Source organism: Pongo pygmaeus, chromosome 6 (assembly GCF_028885625.2).
Source record: "Pongo pygmaeus isolate AG05252 chromosome 6, NHGRI_mPonPyg2-v2.0_pri, whole genome shotgun sequence".
NCBI lineage: Eukaryota > Metazoa > Chordata > Mammalia > Primates > Hominidae > Pongo > Pongo pygmaeus.
In genome coordinates this window covers 100,548,526-100,568,443 of record NC_072379.2, presented here as the reverse complement: position 1 = coordinate 100,568,443, position 19,918 = coordinate 100,548,526, and the positions used below count along the sequence as shown (strand labels likewise).

Here is a 19,918-nt window from a genome sequence, read left to right as displayed (position 1 = left end):
TTGGCCTCCCAAAGTGCTGGGATTACAAGCGTGAGCCACCATGCCTGGCCCCCATTTCTTTAAGGAAAAAAATAAAGGCAACTAGAGGGTATAACCCACCCGAACAAAGGAGTATACCCAGAAAGAGGAAAATGAGACCTGGGAAACAGGAGAATCTGAAACCAGAGAGAACATTAGCTCTGTGGTGGACTAGGGAACCAGTAGTCCACACTGGAGCAGGAGGCCAAAAGTTACTAAGAAGGATGTCTGTGGTATTGATAGTTACTATGTGTGCTTGTCATTATTGAGAGGAGGTATATCAATCTGCAAGAAAGTTAGAAGAAAAGCTGAGTAACTGATGATGCATAGAGAGCTAAGCCATCAGAAATCCAAGGCAGTCATTAGGGGAAAACAAGACACTATAGAAGAAAAGATATGAAATCATGGTGTCATAGATGGGAATATTATCTGCAGTCGTACGACTGAGGTAATGAAAAATTACAATATAACAGTATTGGAAAGATAGAGAAGGACACTCCCACAGTAGGAAGTCAGTAGAAAATGTGTGAAACAAAGATCAAGAAATAACTTTTGAAATAATCTGAAATACAGAGGTGTAAATTTTAGAAGCAGCTATAAAAAAAAATTGAAAGTGGATGCCTCTGGCTAACAGGAGGGCTGCGGGGCAGAGACTATGTTTTTCATTAAAAGTCTTGTGTTTGACTTTTTAAACAGTATATGTGTATTACCTTGATGAACATTAAATTTTCTTAGTCTGAAAAACTACAGTTTTTATTTGCAACCAGATTGTAATGGCTCTTACTATGCTAGTCTTAGCTACATAATTCTCAGGTATCAACTTGTTTAACAGTCTTAAAATGCCCTTTTTAAATGTTCGTTTTTCAGTTGCCTTGTTGAAGGGGATGCTAAAGAAGAAATACTGCAGCCACCGGAACCTCATCCAGTGCCACCCATCTTGACACCTTCTCCCCCTTCAGCTTTTCCAACAGTCACTACTGTGTGGCAGGACAATGATAGATACCATCCGAAGCCAGTGTTGCATATGGTTTCATCAGAACAACATTCAGCAGACCTCAACAGAAACTATAGTAAATCAACAGAACTTCCAGGGAAAAATGAATCAACAATTGAACAGATAGATAAAAAATTGGAACGAAATTTAAGTTTTGAGATTAAGAAGGTCCCTCTCCAAGAGGGACCAAAAAGTTTTGATGGGAACACACTTTTGAATAGGGGACATGCAATTAAAATTAAATCTGCTTCACCTTGTATAACTGATAAAATCTCTAAGCCACAGGAATTAAGTTCAGATCTAAATGTCAGTGATACTTCTCAGAATTCTTGTGTGGACTGCAGTGTAACACAATCAAACAAAGTTTCAATTACTCCACCAGAAGAATCCCAGAATTCAGACACACCTCCAAGGCCAGACCGCTTGCCTCTTGATGAGAAAGTACATGTAACGTGGTCATTTCATGGACCTGAAAATGCCATACCCATACCTGATTTATCTGAAGGCAATTCCTCAGATATCAACCATCAAACTAGGAAAACTGTGAGTTTAACACCAAGTCCTACAACACAAGTTGAAACACCTGATCTTGTGGATCATGATAACACTTCACCACTCTTCAGAACACCCCTCAGTTTTACTAATCCACTTCACTCTGATGACTCAGACTCAGATGAAAGAAACTCTGATGGTGCTGTGACCCAGAATAAAACTAATATTTCAACAGCAAGTGCCACAGTTTCTGCTGCCACTAGTACTGAAAGCATTTCTACTAGAAAAGTATTGCCAATGTCCATTGCTAGACATAATATAGCAGGAACAATACATTCAGGTGCTGAAAAAGGTAATAATATACTGTCAAATACTTAAATTTCTTTCCTATGTGCCAGTCACTGTTTTAAGCACTTTAGCTATATTGATTTATTATGTTTTATTCCACACTATACCGTAGAACCTACAGCAAAATCTGTCTTAGATACTAATTTTTTAATATAAGCTTTTAATTTATTGTTAACAATTTGGTCACATTATATTACTGGGTTTTGTGTTTCTAAAATATTTTAGTAGTTATAACTGGATAACTTATTTTCTTTTTTTCTGTATTATAGATCTTAGTGTTTTTGTATCGGTCAAAAATTTATCTGACTGTATTAGAAATAATTTAGGGAAGAATCACTTAAAATAACAGTGGCAAAAATACTGTAGAATGTCTTGATTGGCCATATAATGTTACTCGTTTCTCCTAAATATTTAGTCATTTTTTACTGTTCCTTTAACTGCAGATTACATTTTTTTGTTTGTTTTTACTATCTTCACAAATGCTTCCAAATATGGCTGCTTCCAACCCTGAGTTTAACCCAGGAACAATACTGCAAACTGCTCAATTCAGTAGTGAGTGGGCTATATGCATACCTACTCATCAAAGCTATTATTTAAAGAGTTATTATTTTTTTAGCACTCTTAGCATTTCAAGATAATGCATGCACTCAGTTCCCAAAGTGTATTATTGCTTCTTGAAACTCCTCTTTGATCTGCTGAAAGTAATGATGGCTACCATCTTAAACAGACCCTAAAGTTGAGAGTAAACATATAAATTTGAAAGCTGTTTATTGATATATTGATTATCAGTGGTCACTTACCTATCAGTGAACTTTGGTAGTGACACATACAGACTGGTTTTTATAATGTGCAGGCAAAATAAGTACTGTGACCTTGAAAGATTTTTTTTTTTTAGACTTGCACTCAAAAGATTTTTTTTTTTTTTTTTTGAGTCTTGCACTGTCACCCAGGCTAGAGTGCAGTGGCACAATCTTGGCTCACTGCAACCTCCACCTCCCAGGTTCAAGTGATTCTCCTGCCTCAGCCTCCCAAGTAGCTGGGATTACAGGCACCCACTACCACGCCCAGCTAATTTTTATGTTTTTAGTAGAGACGGGGTTTCAATATGTTTGCCAGGCTGGTCTCAAACTCCTGGCCTCAAGTGATCTGCCCACCTAGGCCTCACAAAGTGCTGGAATTACAGGTATGAGCTACCACACCTGGCCTTGAAAGATTATTTTCTATTTCTGACCCATTATATACCACCCATACTGTAGTGCTTTTATTTTCTCTCACACATACTGTATTTTTTAACTTGAGAGAGTGTATTTGGTAGACTAGATGACAGTCTTTTTGAGACAGAGTTTTGCTCTTGGTGCCCAGGCTGAAGTACAGTGGCGCGATCTTGGCTCACTGCAACCTCCGCCTCCCGGGTTCAAGCAATTCTCCTGCCTCATCCTCCCTAGTAGTTGGGAATACAGGCATGTGCCACCAGGCCTGGCTAATTTTTTGTATTTTTAGTAGAGACAGGGTTTCACTGTGTTAGCCAGGATGGTCTCGATCTCCTGACCTCGTGATCCGCCCACCTCGGCCTCCCAAAGTGCTGGGATTACAGGCGTGAGCCACTGCGCCCAGCCAGGTGACAGTCTTAAACTATTTGCTTAAATTACAGAATTCTCTTTTCTTGATTTGTTTTTGTTTTATTTGAAGGATCTTTAGAAGATAATGAATAGTATAATGTTACTTACCAGTTTACCATAATTTTAAACTGCTAATGTCTTTTGTTCCTCAGCTTCAGAATTTGAAATATAACTGCCCAGCTGTAACTATATAAGAAAATATGCAGATAAGAAATTTTCATTTTGGGTTTTTAGTATATCAAGCATGTGGTATTGTACCTAGGAAGTTTTATTGTTTTTGTTGTTGTTGTTGTTGTTGTTGTTTTTAAAAACAAAAAACCATTACTGGAAATAGGATTTGGTGAGGGCCAGAAAGGTGCATGATATGATATGCTCATTAAAAGTTACTACTGCATGATGAGTCTGTTGGTGGCTCATGCCTGTAATCCCAGCACTTTGGGCGGCTGAGGCAGGAAGTTCACTTGAGCCCAGGAGTTCATAACCAGTCTGGGTGACGTAGTGACACCCAGTCTCTACAAAAGATAAAAAACTAGCCGGGCGCGGTGGTGCACACTTGTGGTCCCAGCTACTCTGGAGGCTGAGGTAGGAAGATCACTTGAGCCTAGGAGCTCAAGGCTGCAGTGAGCCGTAATTGCGTCCCTGCACTCTGCCTGGGCAACAGTGGGAGACGCTGTCTCAAAAAAAAAAAAAAAAGAGTAAGATATAGCTAAAAGCACCCTACTATGTGCCAGCTCATTTCTGTTTGTTTGGTTTTGTATTTCAAAGAAAAAATCACTTTACTTGTGATTTCTGGTTTCTTTTTACTCAACCTTAACTATGTTATTGGTTTGATATTAACCGAAGATTCTCCTGTGTGTAAATGTTCTTTGTTGCAGCATAACTACAAGTAGTCTTATTTTTAATGTGTTGCCAAATATTTGCCATATGGATTATTTACTTTATAGATTGTTTATTTACCTTATAGATTATTATTTCCTTTGTAGATCATTATCTTATAGAACCATTGGCACCAGAATTAGAGTTTTGGGGGGCTTTTTGGTCCTAGAACTTGTTAGTGAATTACAGTCATACATTTCTTAATGGCAAGGATATGTTCTAAGAAAAATATGTCATTAGGCAGTTTTGCCATTGTGTGAATATCATAGAATGTATTTACACAAACCTAGATGGTGTAGTATATACTACACATCTGGGCCATACGGTGTAACCTCTTGCTCCTAGGCTACAAACTTGTATAGCATATTGCTGTACTGAACAATTGTAACGCAATGGTAAGTATTTGTGTATCTAAACATAGAAAAGGTACAGTAAAAATGTGGTATCATAATCTTACAGGACCGCTGTTGTTTATGTGGTCTTGTTGATGAAAACGTCATTATGTAGTGCATGACTGTAAAGGAATACTTTTGTATTGATACCTAAAAAAACTTTTGCATAAGTTACTGCCTGACAAAAATTCTTAGCTATCAATTCTAATTTCAGTCTTGACTTAGGCCTCCTGAAAGATTTCTCAGATTCAACTATAGAAGTCCCCGTACAGTGTATGATTTGCAAAAGCCTATGTAAAATATGCAATATCTGGTTGGATAACCTCTAAAACAAAAGTTTTTAACAGGAAAGGCAATCCAAAGTTCCAGGGAGAAACATGCATTTGCAAAGCAAGGGCCACGCTTAGAAAATAAAAGTTTTTAAGGGTGAGAACTGCCATGAGAGAAAAAGCACAGAGTTTCTGGAAGATAACTGATAGAAAAAGGGCTGAACTACCCTTTTTGTTTTGTTCATTTAATTTAAGAAATGGTACCAGAATGCCAAGATTATATGTCCCTTCCTTCCAACAGCCATCTCTTCACTGTGCGCTGTTAGTAGCAAGAGGGCAAGGAGACATGGTGATGACTCAGACTACCACTACTGGATAAGGTAGATAGTTCTTTAGTGGCAAGAGAGAGTTCTGGTACTCTTGGTAGATGTATCAAGTATTAGACTGGAACTCTTCTTTCAGGAGGACCCAGAAGCTGTATTTTCTTGTGTCTCCAGCTAAATAAATGTAGGAGGGGCAAAAGCAATCATACTCACCTCATGCGTGTTGAAAATTGACAAGACCTATGCATAGCCATCAGGTGTGGTAAAATAGCAGAGTATCATGGCAGAACTGTGTGTTCATTTAAGAACAATGGGCAAGGCTCAAGACAAAATAATACAGGAACGTCGCATTTCTTTTTCTTTATCCCACCCTCCCCAACCTGAGAGTTCACACACAGAATTGTATCCTCATATTTTCTTTCTGTTCCTCCAGTGAAAACTCAAAGATCAAATACACTCATTTACCTTAAGCCATAATAAAGCTAACCAATGAGGCTTACTTAATGCACTATCTTTCCCAAGAGCTAATTTTGTTTTTACTAGTGAAAAACCTGTATATAGCTTCAGTCAGCATTCTCAAAAGTACAGCCATGTGCCACTGTACACAAAATCTTTAGCAATAAATAAAGATTTTTTAAAAAACTTTAATAGCTATATCTTTATCTGTTTTGGAAAAATAACTAGTATTTCCAATGTTTCAGTTATTGCTGTTTAAGACATGACTGAGGTACACAGTTAAGTTTAAAATGAGTCAGATTTTAAAAGTGAATAGGACACATGTTACATAGTATGGCAAAAATCATGAAAGGTGTTAAGCAATTGAATCCTGTTGGGGAAACACTGGCTTAGGCGTTTCATAACGCAAATGACCAAAGCTTTCCTTTTTGGACACAAAGCATCATCAGTAAGCTCAGTAGAGAAGTCACTTGCCAGCTGACTTCTCTACTGAAGATTCCCTTCAGGCTTGGAGAACTGAATGACGTCTGTAGAGTGGCAGGAAAGTCGTGGGAGAGAGTCATTTTCTGTATACAGTATCTTTGCTCAATAAGCATAATTCTTCTTGATAATGAGTGGAAAAAGTTTCTTGCATTTTTTTGCATTTTTAAAAACTGATCTAGATACTTGTGACAGGAATGTTTAGAATGTCAAGAAAGCTCTCTGATTTTGTTTAGATGACATGTTAATTTGTCTAAATTTTTATGTGTTTAATTTAGATGTTGATGTTAGTGAAGATTCACCTCCTCCCCTACCTGAAAGAACTCCTGAATCTTTTGTGTTAGCAAGTGAACATAGTGAGTGTCTCTTTTGCTTTTACATTTACTTCATATTCTAATAATAAACTCCAAAAAACATGCCTGATTTTAATCTATTAGCTATTGTGCTGCATAATTAAATTCAAAAACAAGTAAATTGATGTTGACATGCTTTTAATTCTTTGAAAAATGCTTTTAAATTATATTTTTTACTTGCTAAGATCAATAGAAATTACTGCATTTATGTTAAATATCAGAATTCAATTCATTTAAATGTAATTATAGGCTGGGCATGGTGGCTCAAGCCTGTGATCCTAGCACTTTGGGAGGCCTAGGCGGGTGGATCACCTGAGGTCAGGAGTTGGAGACCAGCCTGGCCAACATGGTGAAACCCTGTCTCTACTAAAAATATAAAAATTAGCTGGGCATGGTGGCGGACGCCTATAATCTCAGCTACTTGAGAGACTGAGGCAGGAGAATGACTTGAACCCAGGAGTTGGAGGTTGCAGTGAGTCGAGATTGCGCCATTGCATTCCAGCCTGGGCGAAGAGCAAGACTCTGTCTCAGAAAGTAAATAAATAAATAAATGCAATTACAAAGCCAGGTGCAGTGGCTCATACCTGTAATCCCAGCACCTTGGGAGGCTGAGATGCACTGGTCACCTGAGGTCGGGAGTTCAAGACCAGCCTGACCAACATGGAGAAACCGCGTCTCTACTAAAAATACAAAATTAGCTGGGTGTGGTGGCGCATGCCTGTAATCCCACCTACTTGGAAGACTGAGGCAGGAGAATTGCTTGAACCTGGGAGGTGGATATTGCAGTGAGCCGAGATCACACCATTGCACTCCAACCTGGGCAACAAGAGCCAAACTCCATCTCAAAAAAAAAAGAAAATGCAATTCTAAGTGTATTTGCAATCTGGTGTATTTTCATTGATTAAAAATAGCACTTATTGACTCACGCCTATAATCCTGCCACTTTGGGAGACCGAGGTGGGCAGATCACGAGGTCAGGAGATCAAGACCATCCTGGCTAACACAGTGAAACCCTGTCTGTACTAGAAATACAAAAAATTAGCTGTGCGTGGTGGTATGCACCAGTAGTCCCAGCTGCTCGGGAGGCTGAGGCAGGAGAATCGCTTGAACCCGGGAGGCGGAGGTTGCAGTGAGCCGAGACCATGCCACTGCACTCCAGCCTGGGCAACAGAGCAAGACTCCATCTCAAAAAAAAAAGTAGCACTTATTTACGAAAGCATTAATTGCTTTCCTTAGGTTTAGGTCAGTAAACATTTCTGTTGGGTGGGCGTCACTGGATTGGTGTTAACTGAAAGACACTTGACACCACTGGAGTAGACTGGGCACATTGGCTCATACCTGTAATCGCAGCACTTTGGGAGTCCAAGGCACGAGGATTGCTTGAGCCTAAGAGTTTGAGACCAGCCTGGGCAACATAGTGATACCTCCTCTCTTCTAAAAATAAAATAACTATCCAGTTGTGGTGGTGAGCGCCTGTAATCCCAGCTGCTTGGGAAGCTGAGGCAGGAGAATTGCTTGAACCCAGAATGCAGAGGTTGCAGTGAGCTGAGACCACGCCATTGCATTCCAGCCTGGGCAACAAGAGCAAAAAACTTCGTCTCAAAAAATAATAATAACAACAAAAAATTAGCCAGACGTGGTGGCATGTGCCTGTAGTCCTTGCTACTCAGGAGGCTGAAGAAGAAGGATTGCTTGATCCCTGGAGTTGGAGGCTGCAGTGAGCCATGATTGCACCACTGTACTCCAGTTGGGTAACAGAGTGAGACCTCGTCTGGGGAAGAAAGAAAAAAAAGACCACTGGAGTATCAGAACTGGGAGAAAGTGATGATACTTTAAAACATTGATAATATACTTCTCCCTATTAATCCTCTAAAAAAGAGTGCAGAAACAGCTTGATTGTATTTACAGTGTCTCATGCTCAGTGGAGGTGCTCACTAGTCTAAGTACATTTTACCAATATATTAATTTTGACTGATTTTTGTTCTGTTTCGTTTTGTTTTCTTTTTATTTATTTATTTTTTATTTATTTATTTTTTTGAGACGGAGTCTCACTCTGTCTCCCTGGCTGGAGTGCAGTGGCGTGATCTTGGCTCCCTGCAAGCTCCGCCTCCCGGGTTCACGCCATTCTCCTGCCTCAGCCTCCCACGTAGCTGGGACTACAGGTGCCTGCCACCACACCCGGCTAATTTTTTTGTATTTTTCTTTAGTAGAGACAGGGTTTCACCGTGTTAGCCAGGATGGTCTCCATCTCCTGACCTCGTGATCTGCCCACCTCAGCCTCCCAAAGTGCTGGGATTACAGGCGTGAGCCACCACGCCCTGCCTCGTTTTGTTTTATTTTGAGATGGAGTTCCACTCTGTCACTCAGGCTGGAGTGCAGTGGCATGATCTGGGCTCAAGCTGTTCTCCTGCCTCAACCTCCTGAGTAGCTGCTATTAGAGGCATACACCATCACTCCCAACTAATTTTTTTTTGTATTTTTTTATTAGAGATAGGGTCTCACTATGTTGGCCAGGCTGGTCTCGAACTCCTGACCTCAAGTGATCTGCCTGCTTCGGCCTCCCAAAGTGAATTTTGACTGATTTTAAGATAAATGTTAAAGAGCCGAGCACAGTGGCTTATGCCTGTGATCACAGCACTTTGGGAGGCCAAGGCAGGTGGATCTCTGTTCCATGTTGCCCTAGGAGTTTGAGACCAGCCTGGGCAACATGGCAAAACCCTATCTGTATAAAATAAAAAATTAGCCAGGCGAGGTGGTAGGCACCTATAGTCCTAACTACTCAAGAAGCTGAGATGGGAAGATTGCCTGAGCCTGGGAGGTTGAGACTGCAGTGAGCCGAGATCGCGCCTGGTAAACAGAGTGAGACCCTGTCTCAACAACAACTAAAAAGAATGTTGAAAGCAGTGAAGCGGTATACTTCACTTGTCTAAGTCTGTCACATTATCTATAGATTAAGCAGTATACTTGACTTGTCTGTCACATTATCTATAGACTATAATAAACTCTGATGACTGAATTTATTTACTTAGGTTTTGAAGGAAGGAAACATAAAAGAATGTTCTCAAATTAATAGAAACTACAATTTTTTTTTTAGAAACTTCAGAAATATGCTTACCCAGAAACTACAAAATTTTTGTGGAAGCGATAGTTTCTAAAATCTTTAGGATCTGTTTTTTGTATTACTTTAATGCAAAGAAATTTCAGAAATTCAAGGTGTTAATAACGGTAAGATTTCATTTTTCTCAGATACACCTGTAAGATCGGAATGGAGTGAACTTCAAAGTCAGGAACGATCTGAACAAAAAAAGTCTGAAGTGAGTCCTTTTGGAATTGGAACAGTTATAGCTTAACATTTCTACTCTTGTTAACTAATCTTGCAGTTGTTGAAATAGCTGTCATCTTAAGATCGTTAAATATAGTTTGTAATTTTTGATCGGCATTTCTTATACTAAGATTTCAGATGAAAAGCCCATATAAAAGGTAGGGTCTGAAATTTTTTAAAAGGGTAACGTGATCTACATACAACTATCACTTTATTGTTTTCTCAAGCTGTTTTTGAAATATGTAAATTATGTCATGTTTCAAATAATTTTGAAAGTATGAATGAAATAGGAGTTACTATTTTCAGGGTCCTAATTCTTTCTTCCATTTCTAGATGCTTCCCATTATAACACTAGGCACATAGTCGCTTCTTTTGTTTTTTTCTGGCTACCTGGCATTTCTTTGACATTCGAGAAATGTTTTGGCAATTAAATATTTTGAGGGCGTGGCATGGTGGCTCACGTCTGTAATCACAGCACTTTGGGAGGCCAAGCAGAAGGATCACTTGAGCCCAGGAGTTCAAGACCATCCTGGGCAACATGGGGAGACCTTATCTCTACAAAAATTTTTAAAATTAGCCAGGCGTGGTGGTGCATGTCTGTGGTCCCAGCTTTTTGGGAGGCTGAGATGGGAGGATTGCTTGGGCCCCAGAGGTCAAGGCTGCAGTGAGCCATGATCATACCACTGCACTCCAGCCTGAGTGACAGAGTGAGACCCTGTCTCAACAACAACACATTTGTCCATAGGAGATAACATTTTTTATTAACATAATGCTTTTTATATTTTCTCCTATACTTTAATATCTCTGAAATTTAGCTACATCTTATATTTGACTTTAAGATATGATGTAGTTTAATTGGCATATAAAATACAATAATGATATAATTAGTAATAGTGGCTGGCAAAACACAGCTGTATGTTCCTTCATGCAGTAGCCCATGCTTTTCAGTGCTCATCCAGAAACATTTACTCCAAGTAGTAACAGCGTAACATTTTAAAATTTTAAGCCTAATTAAAAAACAATTGTTCGCTTTTCCTCTGATGCTGAAAATGATAGGCCTTGATTTCTTGGGATATATACCCATAACAGACCCAGCTTTCTATTATTTGTATATAAAATGAATGTATTGTATGTAATAGGTATTGAATGTCTTCCTTGTAGGGCTTGATAACCTCTGAAAATGAGAAATGTGGTAAGTTGTTAAATTTTTTTTTTCCTTTTTACTATAGATTTTATTGATTAATTTCTACAAAATAACATGCTTCATAGTTCATGCTATATAGTTATTTCTGCATGTGAAAATGCCTAGGACAACTCTTCTAGAAGCTTAATATTGTACTATAATTCTTCCAAATTAATTATTACCACCAGATAGTAGTATTGATCTGGAAAATCATGGGAGCATTTACTATCAATAGTTACAGGCTAATGGGAAAGAGATTTTTTAAAAATATTTTTCTGTTTTTAAAAACACCTAGAAGTTAGATCCCGACTTAAATAAATGCCCCAAATTTACCTACATGATGGAATTGGTTCTGTAGAAACCTATTGTTTTAGAAATCTTCCTTTTAGTACTTTTTCATTTATTTGTGAAGACCAATAAAATTGTGAAAGAATGAATGAATTTTAGTAGTTAACATCTTTTGTTACTAATCTTAAACATTGGTAATTAAAGAGTAAACTACAATCTAAACAACATAAAACTTTAAAAGTGGAGTTATTAGGCCTGGCGTGGTGGCTTACACCTATAATCCCAGCACTTTGGGAGACCCAGGCAGGCAATCACCTGAGGTCAGGAGTTCGAAACCAGCCTTGAGCAACATGGTGAAACTCCGTCTCTACTAAAAATAAAAAAATAGCTAGGCGTCATGCCATCTACCTGTAATCCCAGCTACTAAGGAGACTGAGGCAGGAGAATCCCTTGAACCCAGGAGGCGGAGGTTGCAGTGCGCCAAGATTGTGCCATTGCACTCCAACCCAGGCAACAAGAGGGAAACTCCGTCTAAAAAAAAAAAAAAAAAAAAAAAAAAAAAATGAGTTATTATTTCAAGGTGCAAATAGTTCATTAATTAGCCCTGACCTTGTTTTTTTTTTTTTTTTTTTTTTTTTTTTTTTTTTTTTTTTTTTTTTTTTTTTTTTTTGAGACAGAGTCTTGCTCTGTCGCCCAGGCTGGAGTGCAGTGGTGCGATCTCGGCTCACTGCAAGCTCCGCCTCCCGGGTTCACAACATTCTCCTGCCTCAGCCTCCCGAGTAGCTGGGACTACAGGCGCCCGCCACCACGCCTGGCTAATTTTTTTGTATTTTTAGTAGAGACGGGGTTTCACCATGTTAGCCAGGATGGTCTCGATCTCCTGACCTCATGATCGGCCTGCCTCGGCCTCCCAAAATGCTGGGATTACGGGTGTGAGCCACCATGCCCGGCCTGACCTTGTTGATTTCTATACAAAGACATTTCAGTTGCAATTATTCCCTTAGAACATAGGCATATAGTATAGCTACCTTAAGGGAATGCAATATGTCAAGACCTAGATTTATGAAATAAGAATAACGAGAATCCTCACATTGCAGAAGTACTCACTGCAGATTTCTGTGTGACCACAATAATACCTGACATGATTTTCTGTGCTCACTACACTTGTATTTATATTGTTCTTGACCTGTAAAATTATGGTGCCCAGGAGAGAAAATTTTCTCTTTTCATGCTTGCCAACATTTAAAAAATTAAAGAGTTATATATACATGATGCTACAAAGGATGGTGATTAACAAAGCCTTTGTGTTGCTACTTAGATCATCCAGCAGGAGGTATTCACTACGAGATGTGCATAGAATGTCCACCTACTTTCAGTGACAAGAGAGAGCAAATACCAGAAAATCCAACAGAAGCCACAGATATTGGTAATTTGTTTAATAAATAATTTTTAGTAAGTAGTTAACACTGGCAGGAATGAGAAAAGCTCATTTGCCATTGTGAAATGACACTTGCCAAGAATGAAACATGATTTTCCAAAGTTGCTTGGACTAGTCATAAAATAAATGAAATACTTAATTCTATTTCACATTAAGATTAAAAACTAAAATAGAAAACTGCAGTATATAAAAAAAATTTTGTGTTGGAAAGACTAAATTATCATGGATGTTTTTCTTACATTGTGATAAAATTGGTTTTATTTCCAGCATAAGATTTTTAAAAGAAGCAATCATTTTCAGTTACTCCAAATAAATTTACAATTGTTTTGCATTTACCAAGTTTTGTTTGGCTTAAATTCTAAATTGCCTTGTGGAAATTTATTTGTTCCAGAAAATGAGAATGTCTGTGGACATGGTTTTTAGTAGTTTGAAAGTATTTCTGAACACTGACTAGTTATTGTGGTGTTTTCACTGTAGGTTTTGGTAATCGATGTGGAAAACCCAAAGGACCAAGAGATCCACCTTCCGAATGGACATGATTCAGGGAGCTAAAAGACACTTTAAGTTATACTGGAAAATTCAGGTGCCACTGAAAGCCAGATTTATAGTATTCCATCTTTAATATGTGGGACTAACAGCAGTGTAGATTGTTACCTTAATATTTTTTGCTGGGACCATCTACCTGCCTTATACTACACTTAGGAAAAAGTATTACATATGGTTTATTTTGAAACTTCAAGTATTATTGCCTTAATGTCTCTTAACCCTGTTACACGCTGCTTGTAGACATGTTAATATAGTAATACTTTTATGATATATTGAGTTTAAGGACTACTCTTTTTCCGTTTTATCATGTATGCATTATTTTGTATATGTACAGGGCAAGTAGGTATATAATTTGATAAAGTTGCAATTGAAATATTATTAACAGAAGATGTAAGAAATTTCTGCATGGTCTAAATCTTTGTGTACTTTATTTGTAAATTATTTGCCCTGGAGTTTTAGAAAATAGTTTCTGAATTTTAAACTTGCTGGATTCATGCAGCCAGCTTTGCAGGTTATCAGAGATCAAAGATTGTAATAATAATACATTTTGTAAATTGTAAGCAAAAAGTTATTTTTATATTATATACAGTCTAATTGTTCATCCTAATTGTTCCTGTTTTCATCTAGTCAGAGATTCAGTAAGTGCCTTGGAACAATATTGAATTCTCTTAGCTTGTGTGTGTTTCTTTAATATTTGAACTCAACTGGGATTAGAAGACTATCAAAATACATGTATGTTTCAGGATATTTGACCTGTCATTAAAAAAACAAACAATTTTACAGTGCCTACTTGTTGCCTTTGCTTTTCATTTCTCATTCCTAGGATATTGGACTTAACTATCAGCCTTCTTGCTGGCTCAGTCTTGGTATGAAATGAATGTGAATGGGGTTTAATTTCTTTTTTTTTTTCTTTTTTTAGACAGAATATTGCTCTGTCACTCAGGCTGGAGTACAGTGGTACCATCTTGGCTCACTGTAACCTCCACTTCCGAGGTTCAAGTAATTCTCCTGTCTCAGCCTCCCAAGTGGCCTGCCACGACACCCGGCTAATTTTTGTATTTTCAGTAGAGATGGTTTCACCATGTTGGCGAGGCTGGTCTGAAACTCATGAACTCAGGTGATCCACCTACCTTGGCCTCTCAAAATGCTGGGATTACAGGCATGAGTCACCATGCCAGGCCTAATCTCTTAATTAAGGAATAGAGAGTACCTTCTGCAAAAAAACATGGCTCTGCCGATTCTAAATACTTATTGCCCCTAGGCATTCCTCATCCTTATCATTATTAGCCTACCAAAGTCCTAGTAGAAAACCCAACAGAGGGGGTCAGACCGGGTGGCTCACGCCTGTAATTCCAGCGCTTTGGGAGGCCAAGGCAGGCAGATCACTTGAGGTCAGGAATTCAAGACCAGTCTGACCAATATGGTGAAACCTCATCTCTACTAAAATTACAAAAAAATTAGCTGGGCATGGTGGCACATGCCTGGAATCCCAGCTACTCAGGAGGCTGAGGCAGGAGAATTGCTTGAACCAAGGAGATGGAGGTTGTAGTGAGCTGAGATCACACCACTGCACTCCAGTCTGGGCAACAGAGCAAGACTACATCTCAAAAAAAAAAAAGAAAAGAAAACCAAACCAAGGGGATGTTGGGAACGGGAAATGGTTTCTTCTCATCCCATGACTGGAGCACAGATTGCATTCCTCAATACTAAGTCTGAATTTTGACAACCGTAGATTGGAATTGTTGGATATCTGTATTTTCCCTCTGCATACAAAAGACTGAAGAAATAGTAAAACTAAAGTACATGGAAAACCTTATATGAGTAGAAGGGGGATTGTTGTGGAGGAGAAAGTAATACTACAATTTCATGTTAAATTTGTTTTAAAGCTAACTGGTCTTCATGTTGATCCCTTAGGATTTTTTTTTTTTTTTTTTTAAACGGAACTTTGCTCTTGTCGCCCAGGCTGGAGTGTAATGGCACGATCTCGGCTCACTGCAACCTCTGCCTCCTGGGTTCAAGCAATTCTCCTGCCTCAGCGTCCTTAGTAGCTGGGCTTCCAGGTGCCCACCACCAAGCCCAACTAATTATTTTTGTATTTTTAGTAGAGACGGTGTTTTGCCATGTTGGCCAGGCTGGTCTTGAACTCCTGACCTCAGGTGATCTGCCCGCCTCAGCCTCCGAAAGTGCTGGGATTACAGGCGTGAGCCACCACACCTGGCCAATCCCTTAGAATTTGAAAATATTCTGTATGCTTTGGTAATAAGGAAGTGATAATACAGTGGATGCTTGACATTTTCAAGACACAGGCACTCTTGTAATAGATCTATTCCTAATATAATGTAAACTGAAATAAAAGCATAACTGAAAAAAATTTCAGCCCCTTCACACACTTGATGAGTTATCGTAGAGTACTAAAATCATAAGGATTTTTGTGGTTGGGATGGGGTTTCTTAGAATACCTTCACTGAAGTATACATGTATTCAGAATTATGCAAAAATTGTATTAATTGCCAGGCGCAGTGGCTCACGCCTGTAATCCCAGCACTTTGGGAGGCTGAGGCGGGGGGAATCACCTGAGGTCAGGAGTTCAAGACCACCCTCAACATGGAGAAACCCCGTCTCTACTAAAAATACAAAATTAGCCGGGCGTAGTGGTGCATGCCTGTAATCCCAACTACTCGGGAGGCTGAGGCAGGAGAATTGCTTGAACCTGGGAGGCGTAGGTTGCAGTGAGCCAAGATCACACCATTGCAATCCAGCCTGGGCAACAAGAGCAAAACTCCATCTCAAAAAAAAAAAAGAAAAAAAATCATATTAATCATCATAAAGAATATCACCTATGTGAGTGTGACCACTGCCTAGGTCAAGCAGTAGAACAATATCTGCAACTGAGAAGCCACCCCCTTAGGCTTCTGAAATTTGTTCATTTTCATATGTGTAGCAGTTATTTGTTCTTTGTTTTTTGAGACAGGGTCTCATTCTGTCACCTAGGCTGTAGTTCAGTGGTGTGAGCTTACTGCAGCCTTGACCACCTGGGCTCAAGTGATCCTCCCACGTCAGCCTCCCAAGTAGCTGGGACTACAAGCACACACCACTACGCCTGGCTAATTTTGTTTATTTTCTGTAGAAAATAAAAGTCTCACTATGGGCCAGGTGCGGTGGCTCAGGCCTGTAAACCCATCACTTTGAGAGGCCAAGGTGGGCGGATCACGAGGTCAGGAGATCGAGACTATCCTGGCTAAAGCGGTGAAACCCGTCTGTACTAAAAATACCAAAAAATTAGCCAAGCTTGGTGGCGGGCACCTGTAGTCCCGGCTACTCGAGAGGCTGAGGCAGGAGAATCGCTTGAACCTGGGAGGCAGAGCTTGCAGTGAGCTGAGATTGCACCACTGCACTCCAGCCTGGGTGACAGAGTGAGACTCCGAATCCAAAAAAAAAAAAAAAAAAAAAAAAAAAAAAGTCTCTCTATATTGCCCAGATTAGTCTTAAACTCCTGGCCTTAAGTGATTCTCCTGCCTCGGCCTCCCAAAGTGCTAGGATTGCAGATCTGAACCAATGTGTCAGCCGTGCATGTATCTTTTGGCACACACGTGTACATGTATCTGTTGGATATATATTAAGGAGTGGAATTTTGAGATCACAGAGTTTGCATATATATTCCAGCTTTAGTACATACTGCTAGTTTTCTAAATTGATTTTTCTAATTGTTAAAATCCTTGCTAACACTTGATATGGTCAATACTTTTCATTTTAGCCATTCTAATGGGTATGTAGTGGTATTGCCTTACCTGAATGTCTATTTCTTTGATGATTAGTGAGGTTAAGCAGCTTTTCACATGCATATGACCATGTGGATATCCTCTTCTGTGAACTACCTGTTCAAGTCTGAAGCAGATACTATTTGGTAGTATCAACTAAAACTGAATATAATACATACACTAAATTTAGCAATTTTGTACCTATTTTTTTCTTACACACCTGTAATCCCAGCACTTTGGGGGGCTGAGGCGAGCGGATCACCTGAGGTCGGTAGTTAGAGACCAGCCTGACCAACATGGAGAAACCCTCTACTAAAAATACAAAATTATCCAGGCATGGTGGCGCATGCCTGTAATCCCAGTTACTCGGGAGGCTGAGGCGGGAGAATCACTTGAACCCAGGAGGCAGAGGTGGCAGTGAGCTGAGATCTCGCCATTGCACTTCAGCCTGGGCAACAGTAGCAAAACTCCATCTCAAAAAAAGAAAAAATCTCTTTCCACCGTAAGTACTATCAGTTAGCTTTCTTTTGGGAGCCATTTTTCACAAAGTATTTTTTACTTTATGGACATTTTCCACATATATTGATAAAGCAATAAAGCCATAGTTATATGTAAGTGCTGAGCTAGACTCAGTCACTAGGTAACTGACTTGCTCACATGTAACAGCCTCATAGAATATGTGGTTCAGATTTTTGCCTGAGCAAAATGATGTGACTCTATGTTCTAAACCCTTGGGGCCACTTAAAATAGTAGTAACTATGAATGTTAAATTATTGAATGTAAAGAGTTTACTGTATATCAGTTTGCCTTTTTGTATTCTGAAATTGAATTTACTGTAGATAGAAGGTTCAGAATTCCTACTTCTATTTAGATAATTAAATGGATATGAGGGAATGGACAGGTCTCTTAGTTCCCAAGATTCTGTCTTGGAAAGGAAAAAATGTCAACTTTGGATATGTTGAGTTTTAGGTAGCCAATACCTTCAGCATCAAAGAAGTGATATCCAGTCCACAGGTAGAAATATATTTGAAGTTCAGAAGAAGGGTCCACATTGAAGATCAAGATTAGGGCATTAATATAGACATGAATGAAACCATGGGTGCACAAAACCCCAGGGAGAATAAATGAACTATTTGATATTTAAATGAATTTTTGCAGTTACATGGTAAATCTTTACATTTCTATTTGTCAGAACATGATTTGGGTTAAACATGGGCAATATCCCCATGCCAGTCATCTGAATCATTTTGTACTGTAGGTTCTGATCTCTTCAATCAATCCACCTTCCTCACTACCATCAAGCTGATGTTGCTAGAAGGCCAACCTGGATCTGCTCTTGACTTTGTAATTGTTACTTCTCCCTAAGAAATATTTAATGGTTCTTTATTGACTGCAGTAATGTTTGATCAAAACATTCAAAACCTGGCCAGGAGCGGTGGCTCATGCCTGTAATCCCTGCACTTTGGGAGGCTGAGGTAGGTGGATCACCTGAGGTCAGGAGTTCAAGACCAGCCTGGCCAACATGGTGAAACCCTGTCTCTACTAAAAATACAAAAATTAGCCAGTCATGGTGGCAGGCGCCTGTAATCCCAGCTACTTGGGAGGCTGCAGCAGGAGAATCGCTTGAACTCAGGAGGCAGAGGTTGCAGTGAGCCTAAATCACGCCACTGCACTCTAGCCTGGGAGACAAAGCAAGACTTCGTCTCCAAAAAAAAAAAAAAATCAAAACCTGGCCCAGGTTCTCCTGCACTAGAATTGAGGGAGTGTTCTTAAAATGCAGGTTCCAAGATCCTACTCTGGACCTGAATTAGAGTGGAGCCAAAGAATGTGTATTTTAGACAAGCAGTACAGGTGATTCTGTTGCTTAATAAAATTGGAGAACAAGACCTACAGGATCAAGTCCAGACTCCTGAGCAGATCATGCAAGACCTGTTCAAGATCTTACTGTTGCTATCCTCTCTGGCCTTTTCTCTGGTCACATCTGTGCTCCAACCATGAACTACTTATAGTTTCCAGAGCCCCCCAACCCCCTTAGTCATCCTATACCTTTCCTCTTGAACATCGTTCTTTGTCCTGTTCTGTTGAGCCCTACTCATCTAACAAGATTAGTTCAAGTGTCATTTCCTGTATTAAACTTAACTTGTCCTGTCTCCCAACAAGTCAAATCAACCATTTCCTCTTTGTTTCTATACTGTTTAAGTACATTTACTTAAACTTTCTGCTCTACTAAACTAGCCTCTTCGAGAGAAATGACAGTGAAATGTAGTGGAAATATTGGCATATGTAGACTCAGGTGGCTAAGTGTGAAAAGTAGGACTAATTTTGAATATAAGTATTTTCTTTTTTGTTTGTTTGTTTGTTTTGTTTTTTGAGATGGAGTCTCGCTCTGTCGCCAGGCTGGAGTGCAGTGGCACGATCTCGGCTCACTGCAACTTCCGCCTCCCGGATTCAAGCGATCTCCTGCCTCAGCCTCCTGAGTAGCTGAGACTACAGGTACGCATCACCATGCCTGGCTAATTTTTTTTTTTTCTTTTAGTAGAGATGGGGTTTCACCATGTTGGCCAGGATGGTCTCCATCTCCTGGCCTCGTGATTCGCCTGCCTCGGCCTCCCAAACTGCTGGGATTACAGGCATGAGCCACTGTGCCCGGCCTTTTTTAATTGTTATTTTTTTGAGACGGAGTCGCACTCTGTTACCCAGGCTGGAGTACGGTGGTGCGATCTCAGCTCACTGCAACCTCCGCCTCCCGGGTTCAAGCGATTC

The 19,918-nt window shown here is 39.5% G+C and overlaps 1 protein-coding gene across 2 annotated transcripts in view; it reads left to right on the top strand.

The window, feature by feature from the left end:
* The window catches only part of PTPN12 (protein tyrosine phosphatase non-receptor type 12), a 102,326-nt gene extending 88,144 nt beyond the window's left edge, over positions 1-14,182 (top strand). For both annotated transcript variants that reach the window (XM_054495100.2, XM_054495099.2), the window contains 6 exons: positions 886-1,856; positions 6,546-6,623; positions 9,867-9,934; positions 11,104-11,134; positions 12,732-12,839; positions 13,329-14,182. In XM_054495100.2, coding sequence (XP_054351075.1) covers positions 886-1,856; positions 6,546-6,623; positions 9,867-9,934; positions 11,104-11,134; positions 12,732-12,839; positions 13,329-13,390 — 1,318 coding nt within the window. In that variant the 3' untranslated portion in view covers positions 13,391-14,182. The remainder of the gene's footprint in view (positions 1-885; positions 1,857-6,545; positions 6,624-9,866; positions 9,935-11,103; positions 11,135-12,731; positions 12,840-13,328) is intronic.
* Positions 14,183-19,918: the final 5,736 nt, after the last annotated feature.